At 39.0% G+C, this 19,367-nt stretch overlaps 1 protein-coding gene across 5 annotated transcripts in view; it reads left to right on the forward strand.

Moving 5' to 3' along the window:
• Positions 1 to 19,367, forward strand: part of FIGN (fidgetin, microtubule severing factor) — a 116,866-nt gene that overhangs the window by 95,125 nt on the left and 2,374 nt on the right. For all 5 annotated transcript variants that reach the window (XM_071435031.1, XM_071435028.1, XM_071435030.1 and 2 more), the window contains one exon: positions 12,109 to 19,367. This exon is cut by the window's right edge and continues 2,374 nt beyond it. In XM_071435031.1, the coding sequence (XP_071291132.1) occupies positions 12,117 to 14,357 (2,241 nt within the window). In that variant the 5' untranslated portion in view covers positions 12,109 to 12,116 and the 3' untranslated portion in view covers positions 14,358 to 19,367. The remainder of the gene's footprint in view (positions 1 to 12,108) is intronic.

A 19,367-nucleotide genomic window follows, 5' to 3' on the forward strand; every position in this document is an offset into this window, starting at 1 on the left:
CTAGATGGGCAGTGTTGGAAGCACAATCCTGTTTGCTTAAAAATTCTACAAAGGCTTTTCAGTTAGTATATCTAAATAGGGTCATATTTAGGTTTCCTCTGCTTCCCTTGTGTAATAATATAAAACTGTAAGAAGAGAGAAAATTAAAATTATTCACTCCTACCTGCTTTGCAGAGGCTATGCATTTCTCTGATTAGTGTAATGCACCTTTCAATTGTTATCTGTACATCTTCTGCAGATCTGTAAATATTTTACATGCAACCACAAAACTCTCACAGTGTTCACAAAACCTCATAATTCAATCTGGTCTTTGTTTTAACTTTAATTTTTTTTTCTCGAGTAGAAACAACTTTTAATAAATGCTTACTACTGATATCATACTTCAGTGAATATCTATTTATTTATAAACTTAATTCTTGATGCTAAGTGATGCTAACTTTAATTATATTAGTGCTAAGCACTCTTTAAATGATTCTTAGATGCTACTTACACATTATGGATAAAAAGAGAAGTGTTAATAGAAAAAATAATTTAAGCTTATAATTGCTGAATACTTAGTAAGATTCTAGTGTTCCTGATGGTAGTGTGTAGCATTTTTAATACTAAATCTATGTGGATGCACTTTTCTAATATTATGTAATACAAAATTAGATGGAGACTTTTGTAACTTGAACCTTGTAATAAAGTATGCCTGGAGAAATAGCAGAAGGGGAATGCGCAGGGAAGGATGCAGGGCTGCTGAAGGCAGTTTGTTGGACTGGTGTCTCAAAATGTGGCTGAAATCAGACACAGTCCTGTCAGTTTACAGCAAATTTTAGGAAGGCTCACATTCAATAAAGTTTGAATGCCACCTAATTAGACATAGGAAATTAATCAGAAACTGAGCTAGTGCAATGAATATCAGAACTCTCTATCAAGATCTTAATGAAATATTTTCTGTGATGAATTTTTATTAAGCACACGCCCCAAACCCCAAACACTGGTGAATAAAATATAATTTATGTAATTAACACATTTTAATGTGGCACATTTATCTCCTTTGCAATAAATTGTAAGCTTCAGTAGTTCTTCGGACTTCAAACCAGAGAAGTGACAGAAGAATTAAGCCCATGAACCTGGGGTCTAAATATCTTGCATGTCCCCAAAACCCCTTTTTGGCTCCTTTTTGTGATGTTACCTTTCTGCCTTGTTTTTGACATTCTTACGGTTAGCTGTTATGTATTGTATGTATTTTGTGAGGAGACTTTCATCAGTGAGCATCATCAAACATCAAGTAAAATAGTGGGGAGGCGGGGGGGAGTTGGGTTTTTTTTAGCAGCATGCAAACACAAGTGCTATTATTCTGCTATACAAATGTGTGCCTGTAGCGCGCTTTGAGATGCTAATCAGTGGAGCTTGACTTCTGTACCCTGAAGCAAATTTTAAAAGTATTTCATCATTAGGTGACTACATATGCAATAAGGCTATGGACAAAATTACAGAAAAATAACACAGATTATTGTTATTTTAGCTATCAATAGAACTCAGCTAGTTATTGATACAATCATTGCATGGTTTAGATTTTTGTTGTATCTTGAAAGCTGTTTACAGAAATGGCTAAATTTGTGTGATAGCTGCAAAGGAGTATGACGTTTTATCATCTGGGCTCTATAATTTTTTTCTGTTTTTAAAACCAGCACTTTTTTTTTCTGCCCTCTTTTTCTGCTTGTGCACCCTCCCAGTGACACCCTGTATGTCTTTGGACATGGCTTAACTTTTCCTGTCGCAGGATGAATTTTACTTTATTTTTGAGAAAGGAGAACCAAGATCTAGTATGATGAGTTAGTCTCTTTTCCTTACCACTCTCTCCAGGAATATGGAAATAATATCAGCATACACAGAGCTCAATTTCTCAGTTGAGACATTCTCTCTCTGGTGCCCTGGTGCCTGTGTGTCTAAAATATATAAATAGAGAGAGAGAGAAGGAGAGAGAGAGAGATTTCTATATTTGTCTATAGAAAATTCCCTGTTCCTCCTTTCCCTGTCCCCCAGATAATTTGTCAAGCCAACTGAACAATCTATATAGTTCCTTTCAAATGCTCAGGAAATAATACAGTAAGTCCCAAACCAAGAGCATGCAAAAAATTGGCTATATTCCATTTTTCAGTAGCTAATTCAGATACATTTTATTGAGTGAGCAAGAAAGAATCTCTGGAATTTGTGAAATACAGTAATTGAAAGGTTTAAGTGGGGGAAAGATTTATCTCAGCTTAGTTTTTCTAGGATGTCAGTTCTTTGGTTGTGCTTCTGCTTTTAATCTTGTTTCTCTGCTTTGGGGGGAGCAGGAAGGAAAGGCAGGGTCAGCTGCTCGCACAGCCGAGCCGGGGAAGGAGCTGTGCCGGAGCTCTTTTTTCCTTAGGAGCATGATTAGTGCAGTTCTGATGACTTAGCTTAGGTGTTCCCTACCCTGGGAAGGAAATCTCACCTTCCATGTGGTAACATCATCCCTTCCTACAACAAGGTGATCTCCCATGTTGTAATACAGACGTTGTTGTTTGTTTGGGTTTTTAATGGAGACCCCAAATCAGTGTACAGGTTGATAATACGATCCTTGTGCACAGGATCTTCTCAGTGGAAAGGCAGTGTGTGCCAGCAGTAGCTGCTCTGATGCGTAGAGAGAGAAATGTGTGTGATGTGTGTCTGGTACGATGGGAAAAAGGGAGAGAGTGGATGAGCTCTGCTAAGAGCTCCCTGCTCTTAATCCTGGGCCATGTCAGGAGCATTCTAAAGCAGTTTATCTTCATATGTCGTCTTGTATATAAGAAACAACACTAAACCCACCAAAACTCATTTCATATGTAGCTTTTTCCACAGCCTTCAGATCAAAGTTATTTTCTTCAGGCTGGACTAAATTATACACAGGTCCCAGGAGTGAAGGACACTGAATTAATGCACTATGTCAACCAGTCCTGGTTATAGAATATTTTTACTGAAGTGTGAGACGCAACATCTCTTTACTATTTCATTAAAAATTAATGTGCAGATTGCCAAAAAGCATAAATAACATAAACAATTTTTGTGAAAGCTTTGTATACTGTGGACACATGTTAAGGATTTTTTTTTTCCTTGAGTATCAGATTACTTCTATATATACATTTAATCAGTATTTGTTCTCATTTAGCTAATTAGCAGAGGTACTCTAATCTGAGTAAAGCAACTGTTCATACCTATCCGACAAGGGTAGGTTTTGAAATAAATGCTTTAAAAGGAAAGCAGTATTCCTGATTCCAAGCTGGAGCATTGTGCTACTGGCCCATATAAATTTGCTTTTTCACTTATGTTAGTTGAATGTAATGCGTCAAACCTAAATACAATTATTTGAAACTTACTGAAATTGAACTTTACTTTCATGTTTGTAAAACAAATAGAGCTGACTAGATGAATCTCTGGAATTAAACTTTTGTTGCTATACATAAAGCTGTGAAATACATACCTACTTTTTTTAGATATGTTGAGTGAAAAATATATTAAAATAATATTATCATGGAATTTATACAGAGTACTGCTGCTGTTAATTGAAGGGAAATATATTTTAAATTACTCTTGCTGTCTAAGTTGATCTTATGTTTTAAAGCAAGGTGATTTTCTAACGTTTTGGAACAACATGATATAAAAATAATTCAGCATCAGTTAAATCTGTATTTATTGTGCACCCACTTTGTTCAAATAAAGTATGTCCCTGTATAGCAGTTTTAACCCCATTTATCCTCATGCACAAGTGCTCACCTGTTATTTACTCACATAAGAGAAGGTCGATACTGAAGAACAAGGGGAGTGCTCTGCTGTGACATAAAACATACATATTCATTAGCTCTGCTGTCCCTTTGGACACTGTGGTATGTCCTGATGATCTTCATTTGGCAAAAGGAAGTGAGCTTAAGAAGGAAATTGTCTTAATGGATTTACGATACATGAGAAAAGGGTTTTAAAAAAGCTTTATTAGTGGCAAGGAACCAAAGCAATAATTCTAAGGGTGAATGAAAGAGAAAAAGGAAATGATTTGCTAAAGCATGATTAGCAACAGAAATGGAAAAATAACAGAATCCAGTATTTGAAAATTAGAATTTTCAGATATTAGAGGTTTTTTTTTTTTCCTAGAAGCTTTTAGGTCAAGATCCAAATGTTCCATGACAGGCTCCCTAGTGCTGAAAATTTATTCCTTTTGCCTCTCACTTACTTGCTAAAAAACAAGTTCAGGGTTTTGTGTTTCACCTGCTTCAGCTGATTACGTGAGGAACACGATAAAGCGTGAAGGTATTTTGTCTGCTCTGCTTTTAAGGATTTGTGTTATGCTCTTTCAAGGTAAATGTGCCTCAAACTCCACTTCTTGAAGAAAAACCAAATAAAAGGCTACTTCTGCTATTTTGTTGCCTAAAAAGAGAGTATGCATTTTTCTGCACTTCTAAAAGCTTCAGTTGGGTTTATTTGAGCCTTGAAATAAGCACTTCAGTGGGAGCACAATCACAGTCCAAGTCTAAAATATTTTGCATTTTCAAATATGCATAAATACTTGTGTCAAATGACCAAACTCTGTATTAATTCATTATTATATTTTATCATGTGAATATTCTAATTCTCAGAATTAGAATACTAGTTATCCTAAGTCAGTTATATTGATTTTCATGTTTATATGGGCATAAATTGCAGATTATGTGGTGTATGAAATCTTTTAAAAATACATTATGGCTATAAGTGTCTGTTTGGTTGACTGCAAAAAGTTATTTTTTTCATGTAAGTTATGCTTACATTTGTTTACAGCTATTGTTTTTCTGAGTTTTCTCTCAGAAATTATTAGTATCTTATTCATTTGGCACTGACAAAGCATGCTAAGTCTTTTAAAGGCATGGTACTGTTCAGAGCTACTTGACCAAAACAGCTTAAAAATGTAAATCCTGGCCAGAGGAAGCATCATAATAGAGTAAAAGAAAATTCAGTTATGTTTTTGTTAGTGTGTTTTCTAGTTGGTTTAGAAAAGTGTTATGAGCAAATTAGTATGGTGAGGGCAAACTGACATAATAAAATATTTCAAAGATAAAGTGCATTTAATCACAAATATGACCAATCCTCTACATAGATGGGTTCCAAAGCACATGCATAAATGGTTTTACGTTTGGTACACGGTGATCGTGCATCAGTGTGATTACACAGCAAGGATGTTTTTGTGTCAGGGACTGCTGCTGCAGAGAAACCAGCACCTCTGAGGTAGGCAGAGGACTGGGAGGTCCCGGGAGTGCCCCAGGAACAGCTCCAGTCCCCACCAGCTGCGTCTGCAGCTGCTGCGAGGCTGGCCTCTGGATCCAGCCTGCTTCTGCTGGCAAAATATGCCAGTGTCATCTCTGGTCATAGTTTCCCTTTGCTTGCTTGACTATTACTTCTCTTTACTTCTGTTTTTCAGGCCTTTGAAGCTAATGGATCTTCTAAAGGCTGTTTAGCCAGAAATGTCTTTGTGACTATCAAAGGCTGCTTTATGTAAATGGCAGGGAGGGGGCTTGTGGGAAGAGAACTCATTTGCTGTAGACGTATTGCAATTTGCTGTTGTAAGGTGTGAAAGTGTGGTTTTAAAAGAATAATCATTTGACAGTATTAAAGTTAGATAATTGGGGTGTATCAGTTTGGAATTAGTTTTTAATTTTGTAATTTGTTTTTTAACCATTCCAGTTTCACATAAAATATGTTGCATTTTTCTTAACGCTTTCATCTTTAAGTGCTGTTGACATATATGTGATCCTCAATATTACTCGTGATTTAAGTGTTTTGTTTTAAAGATTGAAATGCTTTCACTATCCTTGCTAGATGGAAATCATGTTGTAAATACCCTGCCAACAGCGTGCTCCCACTGATGTGTAGGGCTTGCATATATAATAAGAGGAAGAACAGACCCCTACTAAGAAAATGCTGAGAGCATTTTCCAGGCCTTTTTTTGTGAGTTTGTGGCTGCCACTTACTGAAAAAAGCTTACAAAGTTGGGACTGTACAGCTGGGCATCTCAGTTGGAGGCTCATCCTCCCAGTGAGTCCTTTGACGTCAAAGGAGTTCCTCATGGACTAGAGCAGAGGTCTTCACTGAGTAATTAGAAAATAAATGTGGGAATCATTTTCTTTCCTTTTTTTTTTTTTCCTGCAAAACATAATTAGCTCAATCCACTCTTCAAAATCCCTCCTGTTTCCAATTAAGAGAGATCAGTTGCGCTATCTTCAAACAGCTGAAATTACACTTATTAATAAAAAATTGAGTGTAAGAGAATTGTTTTATCTTGAATTAATTTTTATTATTATGGGACATGTGACAGTATACAGTCTTATAAAATATTATCAGATTTAGTACAAATCCAGGGAGCTGTGTGTCCTACATCTTGAACAGCGGTTACAGCATGACTCATTTATTCAGCTCTGCCTCATACTTGAGAAGGACTTTAAAATGTGACTTTAGGGCCTGATCCTCAAGGTACTAACACCTTCAGCCCACACTGGAATAAGGGGTTTGAGGTGTATTGGTATGTTCCTAATGAAACAGGTATTCAAGTCAGTGGCTCTTTTGGCAGAGCCAATCTCCTTGTATCCACAAGAAGCAAACCCTTGGCTAAAATCATTGTGATCTGTTGTGTAAATACTCAGTGTCTTGAATAACTGGGAACAGGGCTGAGGGTAGTAGTTCAGTGGGCAGGGACAGTTTTTGGGGTCCTAGGCTAAATGTGTAAACAATCCAAAGTGATGAAGTTCACATGCACTTTCAAGTCTAGAGGGAAAATGGTTGGTGGTAGTTGGAGCTGTGGTTCTGGAGTTGTTTCCTACCTTGCAGCAGTGTGCTCCTAGCTGCCTGCTATGGGCACTTGGCAGAAGCATCCATTTGCTTTCACCCCTGCTGCAGTGCAGCCCTTTTCAACAGTACATTAGGCAGTCGCTCAGATCATGTTTAACAACAGGCCTAAAGTTAAGAACCTGCTTGACTCCTGATGCTTGCAAAGGAAGCTTCAGATTTGTGCTAGGTAGGACCTATGCACTGCAGGGGTGAATGGGGCAGGAAAAGAGAGACCACAAGAAGAGAAGAATTATTTTCTTTTGCCTCGGGTATGTTGAAGGAACAGTTGAAGGCCCCTGATCCAAACTGAAACTTTGGTAGCTGGTTGGGAAGGTTGGTGTACTGCCTTGCTTCTAGTGCCTTGTGCACAGCAGCTCTGGACATTTAGGTTTTTTACACCAACATCTGTAGAAGTGCAGTGCAATCTCTTCCAGTATCTTCAGAAACCCACAGCTGCATATGATTTAAATTTAGTTTGATTATTTTATTAGAGGTGTGAATAGGTGAGAGTTTTACTAAAGTCCCAGCATCCTTTCTCTAAAGCACATTGTTGCTAGGCAAGTTGGTGAGTTGGGGCACTGTAAATCCTTTGTGGTGGTATTACCCAGTGTCGTCCTATTTCTGGACCATATTTCCATGCCTATTTTCAACAGAAACCCTTGTATTTAAATTGAAAGCAAAGGCTAGTTATTTATCTTTTTTGACAGATATTATCCTGTATGGGGATGAGAAGTTTTGACCTGGTACTGAGGGGACCAGCACTGGGGGTTCTTTGTATGCACAAAGTCATCTCAGCTCCCAGCAGGATCAGGCCCTCTTGGACAGGATGTTGCTTGTTCCTTTTTATGTTTGGATTGCAATGTTAGTTTTTCATAACTCTGGATTTTTTTTCCTTTTTGTTTGGTTTTTTTTTCTTTGTTTATTTTTAATTTGAATTAATATAACTGAATATTTAAGTGGCTTTTGGCCATACGGAATTATTATATGTGCAACTGATGAAGTATTGTGTATTAGATTTTCCATTTTCAGGCTAAGTGCACAATATTAGAAGGGGAAATATGGTTGAACACTTAGTTTGAAGTAATTCCATAATGAAATTGATGAAATTGTAGACTATAATTACTTTAAATGTAATCTGGATAGATCCAACTGTAAGAATTATGGAACAGGAATGTATAGCAAGGTGTCAGGACAAGGAAAAACAGATACTGCTAAAATAGCCTACACTGCCTATCTATAGAATGTATTAAATTTATCTTAAAAGCAATTCTCTGGTAAGTACATACCTGTACTTAAAGAACAGAGCCCTTTCCTTTTGCCTTTTACAACCCATACTAGCACACTTTACACAGTTCAAAAATGTTGATAGTTCAGAGGATTCCTAAGTTAGCAAAGTGGGATTTTTTAATGCATTCAGCCTTGCGTTGCTTCTGGATTTTCAGAAAGTTATTAACCAAATACACTATCTGCAACACTGTGGTTTATATCAGAGTTTAAATTACACTAAATAAAAAAATGTGACCTCTAAATGTGCCCTGATTTACCTGATTTTAGATGTTTATATCAGCATTTGGATTCCTAACAAAAAAAATGCAGAAATATGTATCAGCTCAAACAAAAAGCAGTTAATAAAATACAATTTGAAATATGGAGAGGAAGTGGCTACAAACATTAAGCAATTTGGGGCTGATGGTGGGCAGAGGGAAGGGGAATGTTTGCATAATTAAAAATTGCAACAGCTGCTGCTGCTTCATTTTTTCTCCTAAATCACACATTTGACTTTTGTCAAACAATTTGTGAACTATTATCAAATAGAGTCAAACCTAGCGAAAGTTTTCTGCTTTTTCAATTAATATCAAATTGAGGAAATGGCTCTTTGTGCCCCCCAGTCCAGACCATTCCAGCAGACTTCATGTAAATTCAGATTTCTTCACTGCTTACTAATGCAAAAAATATGCTTATGGTTAACTATTAACCTATGCTTCCAAATAACACTAATGATTGCGATGTGCTGGAATAAATGCTCATGTTTCATGGGATGAGAACAGTCCTGTTCTCTTAAGCTTATCTAATCAAAGCCTAATCCTGCCTTTACAGCCTTTGTTAAATGCACTGGTATTTAATATGCATCAATAAATAAACTTTCAATTATTGTTCAGTGAGCATATCCAAAGATAGCATGACAGTGTGAAACTACTGGTCTATCTAGCAATTATTCTAAATAAAGAATGCCAATGATGTGATTTTTCCCTCCTCTTATAATAGATAATTTAGATTTTCTGACATTCTTTTGCAGCCTCATAATAAGGAAAAGAAATTAATCTAGACAAATAAAATTCAAAGAATTGAATTCTTGCATGATCGAAATACATCTCCCCACTGTGACTATAAATTTAATTATTTTATTTTAAAAACGCATGATCCATTCTAAATAAAAAAGACCAATTGATGAAATTTTTAAAGTATTTGTGAAAGGTATTTTGAAAAGCTTACAGAGTAGGTAGTGTGTGAGGTTGTTGAGCTCTGACCCAGTGCATTCTTTTATCTCTTTAAATTGAATAGGCTTTCTTATAGAAGCAGTTAAAAACAATGTGCCAAAAGCATATTCATTAACTACAGTACAAATACAGCCCTGTCAGGTTCTTTGCTCCCCATGTCTATTTTGCCTTCTTTTTCCAAAGTTTCACTGCTGCTTTAGTGCTTTCTTTGCAAAGAGTCTTTCCCATGGCATCTGTTCGTTAGTATCTAGTGAAACATCAACCTACTCAAGTTTTTCTGCGTCTCTGTAACAGAAGCTTTCAGTGTTTTGGTAACCTTATAAGCAAAACATTGCAGAACACAGATAGGTTTTGCTTGTTTGTTGGCTTTGTTTGACTTTTTTTTTTTTTTTTTTTAATAGGGCAGTGAACTTGCATGCTGTCATGCAGTTCTACGTTACAGGAACATTAATAATTTTGGGTTTTAAAAAACTTGTGGTATTTCTCATGACATTAGAATAATTTCAGATACTGATTACTGGCAATTACCGGCTCTTGGTGATTTATTCTTCAGATTTCCAGCAGATTTTAACAAAGTGTGATTTCTAGAAACTTCTGATAGTTTCTCCTTAAAATTGCATTTTTTAAATGCAGTTTAAATATGTGATTTCTATAATTTCTCCCAATTTCGTGATATACTTATTCCTTCTGAAAGGTAACAGTTGAAACATCAGAAACAATTAGAAAAAAATATTATATTAATGCTAAATGATAGAAATAAATCTGACAAAACCTCAGTCTCAAAGCTGCATTTGTCAAAAGCACTTCTCTGAATTAACTTTTCTAGGATAACTGTATAACTGTTAACAGACATTTTTATCAAGTTGTCAAAGTGTTTGAAAAATGAGAGAGAAAGAGAATGTTCAGGAATAAAAAAATCCACAAGTAATCAATGGCATGCTCAGGGGGAGTGAGATTTACTAGTTGGACTAGTTGTACTAATAAAATATAAGGCTCAATTAAAGGTACTTTGCCATTTTCAGCCTAAATTTAAATGATTTGGTGATTTGCAAATACATGAATCCAAAAAAGAAAAAAGAGAATCCAAATGCAAATGAGTGCAACCACAATAAAATATAATTGCAAATGAATCTGTTGCTTTATTCATTTATTGTGTAATTACTGCAATCCTTCCCACCTTGTTTTCAGTATTTCTTAATCATTAAGTCGGAAGCATGACAGCAGTGCCAGCCCTGGCATGATTCTCTTTGACTAAAACCTTGTAAATTAACACAATTAGCACAGCATCATCCTGCTAATTAACTTCCAGTGTCTAGTGCAGTGGTTTTGCAAACAAGGAAGAGGGAGTCAGAAGGGAATAAACATGCCATTCTGTTACCAAACTGTGTGCTGTGTTAGGTTTAGCTCAGCGAGGCTAAGCTGGCCATGTCAGATGCCAGAGTCAGGCAATGAAGAGCTAAAGGGGTTGGGGAGAGAAACAGGAGGGGGTAGAAGCTGTCAAAATAGACTGCAGTAATTCAGAGGGGAGCTAGTGCCACAGATGCTTCATTTCGACTGGGCCTCCTCCTTATCAGGGAATCTGTGCCAGAGGGCACAAGACTGTTTGCAAAAATCACTTTCGGTAATACGAGAGAGATTAAGGAGGTCTATTTGATACAGCTGTTCAAAACCCAGCAATGTGTCTACCATGCATAGGTACAAGTTGGAGGGGGTTATCTTAATTCTTGTAAATTGCTCTTACCTAGTGCAGTGAGTTACAAAGAGGAGGGATAATTCACATCATATTATTAAAATATTAATTGCTTCAAAATTACATTTTCTCTTCTTTTTTTGTAATTATAGGTTTGGTTTTGGCTTTGTATTGTTTGTTTTGGGGTTTTTTATAGCTAGCTGTGGAAGCCAGAGAACTTTTAGGGACTTAGCTTCATTTCTTTTTCTTTTTCTTCATCCTTTTTTTTTTTCCCTCTTATTTTTTTTCTTTAACCCTCTTTCTTTGTACCCTGGAGGCTGTGAAGCAGAGGGGGGGGAAGAGAAAGCAAGCAAGGAGACCGACAGACAAGTCATGCTTGTTTTTTTTTTCCAGACCCTCAACAACAGAACTGAGAGGCAGAAAGGAGCCAGTTGTAATTCATACCGAGTTGTAGGCTTTGTGTGATGAAAGCGACAGAGCGCTGCCTGGGAGATTGCTTTGCTGCACTCCACGAAGCAGATTTGAAACTGTCGTGGACCACTTTAGATGAGAGTTGGATTATGGAATGACCTGCTATGTCTGTGTCATATTGTTCTGCGCAGGGTGCATTATACTCTGCTAACTAGGTGTTCAGTACCAAATAAGAGAGGTATCCTAGATGTGATCTGTCAGCTGTGTCTCATATTTTTATATTGGTTAAAATATAAAACTGAAACGGGGATGAAAGAGGACAGAGCAGTTGGATGCCTTGTATATTTACAGTAAATCTCCACTCTGAGTGTTTAAAATATACTGAGCTTTGTTTAATTACTTTGAGAGCTATAGCATTACCTATATTTTTTAAACAAAAAGTTGCCCCCCTACTGAATTGGCAAAAAATTTGTCTATGCGTGTATGTGCCTGTAACAAACCAACCATACCACTTCTTAAGGGCATTACCTTTTCTTTCCTTAAGGACTTGTGCTGTTAGGTACAGTGTTTCAGAGCACTGAAGAAGTTCACAGACTGTATGTTTGAGAACTCATTTGAAAACATAAGGAAAAAGCTGAGGTCACTGTTAACTGTTGTTTCCTACTGCCCTAGGCTTGAAGATGCAGTGGACGCCGGAGCATGCCCAGTGGCCAGAACAGCACTTCGATATCACTTCAACCACCCGGTCCCCAGCCCACAAGGTGGAAGCCTACCGGGGGCACCTGCAGCGCACGTACCAGTACGCCTGGGCCAACGACGACATCTCGGCTCTGACCGCCTCCAACCTTCTGAAAAAGTATGCAGAAAAATATTCCGGGATTTTGGAAGGCCCGGCCGAGCGACCCATTCTCAGCAATTACTCTGAAGCTCCCTCAGGGCTGGTGAATGGTCGGAAGAATGAAAGTGAGCCTTGGCAGCCATCCTTGAACTCAGAGAGCGTGTATCCCATGAACTGTGTCCCAGATGTCATCACTGCCAGCAAAGCTGGGGTAAGTGCAGCCCTCCCTCCCACAGATGTCTCAGCCAGCATCGGGAGCTCTCCGGGGGTGGCCAGTAACCTGGCTGAACCCAGTTACTCCAGCAGCACCTGTGGAAGTCACACCGTTCCCAGTCTTCATTCAGGGCTCCCATCTCAGGAATATGCCACAGGATACAATGGCTCATATTTGCATACCAGTTACAGCGGTCAGCCAGCACCTGCACTTCCATCCCCTCATCCGTCCCCCTTGCACAGCTCGGGACTTTTACAGCCCCCACCACCGCCACCACCACCAGCCCTCGTCCCTGGCTACAACGGGACCTCCAATCTCTCCAGTTACAGCTACCCTTCCACCAGTTATCCTCCTCAAACTGCTGTTGGCCCTGGGTACAGCCCTGGGGGTGCCCCGCCACCCTCGGCTTACCTGCCTTCAGGAATCCCTGCTCCAACCCCTCTGCCCCCAACCACTGTCCCCAGCTACTCCTACCAGGGCCACGGTCTGACGCCAATCGCGCCGTCTGCCCTGACAAACAGTTCAGCCAGCTCTCTCAAAAGGAAAGCTTTCTACATGGCAGGGCAAGGAGAAATGGACTCCAGTTATGGAAATTACAGCTATGGCCAACAGAGATCTACACAGAGTCCAATGTATCGAATGCCAGACAACAGCATTTCAAATGCAAACAGAGGGAATGGTTTTGACAGAAGTGCTGAAACATCATCCTTAGCATTTAAGCCAACGAAGCAGCTAATGTCCTCTGAACAGCAAAGGAAATTCAGTAGCCAGTCCAGTAGGGCTCTAACACCCCCATCCTATAGTACTGCTAAAAACTCACTGGGTTCGAGATCAAGTGACTCGTTTGGGAAGTATAGCTCCCCAGTAATGAATGAGCACGGTGACGAGCACAGGCAGCTCCTCCCTCACCCAATGCAAGGCCCGGGACTTCGTGCAGCTACCTCATCCAACCACTCTGTGGACGAGCAACTGAAGAATACTGACACACACCTCATTGACCTTGTTACGAATGAGATTATCAACCAAGGACCTCCCGTGGACTGGAGCGACATTGCTGGCCTAGATCTAGTAAAGGCCGTCATTAAGGAGGAGGTTTTATGGCCAGTATTGAGGTCAGATGCATTCAATGGACTGACTGCTCTACCTCGGAGCATCCTTTTATTTGGACCTCGGGGAACAGGCAAAACATTAATGGGCAGATGTATAGCTAGTCAGCTGGGGGCCACGTTTTTCAAAATCACTGGCTCTGGCCTTGTCACAAAGTGGTTAGGGGAAGGAGAAAAAATTGTCCATGCCTCCTTCCTCGTGGCAAGGTGTCGCCAACCCTCGGTGATTTTTGTTAGTGACATTGACATGCTCCTTTCCTCTCAAGTGAGTGAAGAACATAGTCCAGTAAGTCGGATGAGAACCGAGTTCCTTATGCAGCTGGACACTGTACTGACTTCTGCTGAGGACCAAATAGTAGTAATTTGCGCCACGAGTAAACCAGAAGAAATTGATGAATCTCTTCGAAGGTACTTCATGAAACGACTTTTAATCCCACTTCCTGACAGCACAGCGAGACACCAGATAATAGTACAACTGCTCTCACAGCACAATTACTGTCTCAATGACAAGGAGGTTGCACTGCTTGTCCAGCGCACAGAAGGCTTTTCTGGACTAGATGTGGCTCACTTGTGTCAGGAAGCCGTGGTGGGCCCACTCCATGCCATGCCAGCCACAGACCTTTCAGCCATTATGCCCAGCCAGTTGAGGCCAGTTACATATCAAGACTTTGAAAATGCTTTCTGCAAGATACAGCCTAGCATATCTCAAAAAGAGCTTGATACATACGTTGAATGGAACAAAATGTTTGGTTGCAGTCAGTGATGCTACTTAAAAAAAAAAAAGTAATGAATGTTGGCACACACAGAATCTGCTACATAGGGGTAGAGAACCCTTTTCAGTAGTGTTAAAATTGCAAAGGGTACTGGGAAGACTACGATTTACCTTGCCTCTAAAGAGCCAGGGTATACTTGAAGGAAAAGTGCATCAAACAAGAGCTGCTGATCTGAAAAAGCCACACATGACAGAAAGCGCATGTTGATGCTCAGTTCTGTTCAAGCTAGACAATACTCACCAAGGAGCAAGGTGCAAGTGGGTTGATTTCAGAAGGACATGAACCCTGTGTGTTGATTCCATTCTGCTGTTCTTGAGATTTAGTTGCTGTCAAGTGCCTGAAGTGGTGCTTTATTTTTTGTTTGCCTCACAATTACATTGGTGGCATGTGCTAATATAAAGAGCTTTAACTTCAAACATTATTGGACTAAAGAGATGAACGGTTGTGTTGCGACAGAGAGCCAGATTTTTGCTATTCTAAGAGCAACAGTATTCCTCAATCCTGTCTGTTCTGTGGTGTTAAACTAAGAACAGGAAAAACAGGGTAATGATAATCTGGACCTTAATTTCTGCAGTTCATTTCTTTTAATGTTCTGTCTGCAAAAACTCAGGAAAGTGATTGTGATTTGTACAGTACCTCAAAGGAATGTGTTGAAAGCACTATGTACTGCTGAGAGTTATAGGCTAGGCTTCAATGTTACTTTATATTAAATATGTATGTTTACCTCAACAATTGGAATATGGCAAGGAAAATTACTTTGAATGTATCCAGGAAAAAACTAAAGCGTGATATGACTGAAGCTTTACAGTTTTTAAAAATAGAAACAGAAGCGTTTCCCAGTGTTCAGGAATGGTTCTTTTGCCAATTTCTCACATCAAACCAGAGCAGAATGATTTTTCTTGTTGGTAAACTGTAAGAGTTTTCAGCATATTGCTCCTTGATAATAAGGTGATACAGTCTTTAGAAGGTGCATAGATGAATGAAAGAGCCACTTAATTGGTTTATGTTAGCATCTGAAACAGTCAAACGTAAGATTTGGTAGTATTCCGAGAGGCAAATTACCTTAAGCTGTGACGGCTGGCCTTTGTTGCATGGCTCCAGTCATAGTTTTGAGGCTATTTTGGTGAAGCTGTAGGGAGTGGAATCAGTGTAGGTTGCTGGCAGAGCTATGGGTTGCAGAGCTGTTTATAGCAGTGCAGTGGACTGTGACCAAACAAACAGTACAAATAACAAAGCAAAACTGAACCCTCAAAGTACATTTACTTCCCTTCCCAAACTGTAAAGTTGAGTTTTTGTTGTGTATGTATGGCTTCATTGTCCTTAATGCAATCTTCATTTAGCATCCATTAGAAATCTTTCAGGCTGGAGTGTGCCCACCATTATTTCTACCTCAGTTTTGTTACGTTTCTCTTGGAAAGCAAAGTAAGGAATAGGGCAAAAACCACCATCAACACAAGTCAGATTACATTAGGAATGCAAACCTGCTAAACAAGTTTCAGAGAGCTGCTGTTTTTTCCCCTGAAGTCAAGTTTTTCTCTGTGTTAGTGCTCTTTCCCCCTTCCTTTTTCCTCCCCCAAATATACATATTCTGGTGTCTTCCTTCTGGAAAGACTAGCTGGCATGTGTGGCATTTTGCTCAGTTCTCCCCCACCGCAGCCCCCCTTTCTTTTTATCCTTTAATGCTTTCCGTGCAACTCTTTTGGTGACAGCTGACTGATGTTGGGTAATATCTCTGAGCAAGAGCAGTGCATGTTGCAGCTGCCCAAAGCCTCTGCCATCACATGAACAAAACAGCCTTGCTTTTTTGAATGTATTTTTTGTTTGTTTACTTTTAGAAAACAGTAACAAAACTGTTGCAAAGCACTGGCATTTAATGTTTCTCTTAAGTAATGTACGTCAAGACCATTAAATAAATGCACTGAAAAGCCCCAAGAAGAGAGATACCAATCTGTTACTAGGTCATGTTTGTCTTCTCAAAAATTGTACAGACCTTGTCCATTCTGTTAAATCAATGGAGACGTTTAGCGTTCAGAAAGCTAATGAGGGATTTTGTGATATTGCTGGAAATTTATGACTCTTGATTATTACTTTTCTTTATTTTTCTTTTAAGATATATATATATATATTTAGATAGAACATGCTAAAAACAGAGCAAATAAACCAAAATCTAATTTAAGATGGATTCCTGGTAAACATTTTGTCTATCTAAAACGTTATGTTTTAAGCATAAAAGTACCATTTTTAAAACAGTGCCTTTCATTAAGGATATAGAAAGTAAGACTTAAGTACATCACCTGCTTTTCTTCTTTTTTTTTTTTTTTTCTTTTCAACAGCAATTACAGTCTATGATCCTTGTTATGACCCAGTCTTTCTGCTTCCCCAAACCTCCACAGACTGCTTCTTCACCCTGGTCATTCCACCATCCTCATTTTTGGGAGATGCTGATGTCCCCATTAGCTGTAGGTTCACACTGATCACACTGGCAAGTACACTGTTGCAGATTGCTGACCCAATTTCTGTCTTAGACATTGCCTTTCATATCTGCTATTGAGCTGTGCTAGTTTAAAAGGCTCAGATAAGTTTGGATAAACTCTTTCTCCCAACTATACTCCTAACAGTTTTTTTTTTTTTTGCAGCTTGTAAAATAAGAACTACACACACTGTTTTTTTCCTGCTCTTTTTATCCTGTAGCAAAACTAAAAGCAAACAAAATTATAGACAGTCCCTTTGGCTTCCAGCTTTAAGTCATTCTCTTTGAAAAGTCACTCTGGGAAATGGATTTTTCAAATGTTAACCAAAGTGAGAAAAAGGCAGAAACTGAAATGGTGTGAAAGATGCAGGTTCCACACACACATGCTCACATTGTCCAGGTCTCAATTCAGCTTTGGGGCAGCAGAAGTGCAAAACTTCACCCTATCAGAGCTGCTGTGAAGGGAGGAAAACAGAGCCAGATTGTTACCCAAATCTTTCCCTATCAGCAGCTGTCCTTGATATAGTTTTGGGAGGGTGTCTGTTGAATTTGGTGAGAGCTTGGCCAGGAACTGTTAACAGGAGGTACCTCAACCCTTCTTCAAGCTTGGTTTCTGGCCAGTCCTTTGATGGAATTCAGGCCTGAGCTGGCCAAATCCCCTGCTGTGTCCTGTCCTTCTTAATGTTTTCCTTCCTTCTCCCCCACATTCAGCCCCTGTTTTGTCCCTAATGAGCAGGTTTTGGCAGGCTGTGGTCCTTCATCCTTCTCAGCAGCCCTCTAGTCAAAGAGCATTCAGGAAGGCTGAAGCACGGTCCTGAACTTGAGCGGGCTCCAAAGGGTAGGACTGGTTTTGAGAAGAGAGACAAAATATGATTTAATGGTGTTTTCAGGATGAAATATTTGCTGGTCTTAGACATTTCCATGGTAGAAAACTGTTTGTTGTCCTTTACAATTGGACAAAGCTGGAGGCCCCTACCACAGAAATGTCCGATTGGTTGGCTGGGGCTTCCTGCCACTGGCACAACCTTGAATTTTAAGGAACCTGAAATGGTTAAAAAGCATCTGCTGTGTCAGGCTATCACTGCAGATGCTTTACGTCATGTTTTTATGTGTGGGTTCCATTCTGCATCAGCTCCTTTTCTTCCTTTTTCCCTTCAGTAACAATTCCTATAGCAACAAAAATAAAATAAATTGGAGGAATATTCCTGCAAGCTGAAGGATCAATATCAATTCAAGGAGGAGTTCATAATGACCTTATGTGCAACAGAAATGGAAATACTCTGTACTTCTGGCGTGTTTCTCTTCAAAATATTTAGAACATTAGTGACAATATATAAAAGTTTGCTGACTGAGCTGATCAATGGAATGTGAAGGCAGTTTACTTTAAGGCTATTTACTTTCGCATGGATTATTTATCTATTAGTCAGTCTGTGTTCTACTCAAATGCAGATAGATGGGCAAAATGTTTTCTTGAGCGTTACAAACCTACCAAGGGGAAAATCAACCATCTGACTAAAATACATAGGCTAAACATCATCTGGGTGTCTTTATCAGCTATTTGGAGGCTGTGCTCTGTAAAATGGTACAAGGTCATATTTAGGTGGATTTTCATAGTATGTTTCTTTAGGGGATTGTCTAGTTAAAGAGTAACAAATTAATTCCTGCATCAAGATGTTAATACATTGAAAGAAAATTTGGGGATATGACCAGGGTTTTCACTGTCTGCAAATACAAATTACTTCAGGTAAAGGGCTGTTCTTATAATCCCCCTGCATTTTTCTCTCAAGCACTCCATCATGAGGGAAAGTTTATTATTCAGATCTGAAGGATACACTTTGTCACAAAACAAGGCCACCAAAAGTTGTAGGGCCTCCTACAGTTTCACTTACACCAGTTTGAAGGTGGTATAACCCTTTTGACTTAAAGGAATTACTCCTGATTTCTGCCCTTGTTAGAAAACTCATCCCTCCAATGTATAATAATCTACATCTGTTGGTTTTCATCATCAGCTCTGAAAGCTAACCTTGTCCTCACAGCACTAACTCCTCTCCATCTTGTATGTGTGCATGTGTGTATATAATATTTATATGTGCATACACACCATGTCCAAAAAATAGCTTTGTCTCTTTACCTAAAAAAGAAAAAAAAAAAAGGAAAAGTCATTTAATTGTCTGCAGATTTTTATGAAGCACATTAGTAAACATGGAGATATTAGTATTTCAGAATTCAAAAAAAGCCCAGCTGTGCTGGTGACTAACCAATACATGAACTGAAGCTCACACTCTGCAAGGACCTTTGGTTGACATTCGATTTTGAACCTGCCAGATGCATTTTTGTGAACCAGGGATACTGCATCTTTAATGAACAAGTCTCTACTCTTTCCCCTGTTTTTAAATACAACACAAGCAGTGTAGCACTAGGCACTGCAATTGTCAAAGACAATTAGACTGAAAGCAGGAAAATTTCACCTCCCTGTCTCAGTGATATGTAGAATGTCGGCAGTATGGGTCAGCCTTGCCACAGAGTTGTG

This window comes from Agelaius tricolor, unplaced genomic scaffold (assembly GCF_023055355.1).
Source record: "Agelaius tricolor isolate 1412-34295 unplaced genomic scaffold, bAgeTri1.0.p SCAF_10, whole genome shotgun sequence".
In the NCBI taxonomy this organism is placed as follows: Eukaryota; Metazoa; Chordata; class Aves; order Passeriformes; family Icteridae; genus Agelaius; species Agelaius tricolor.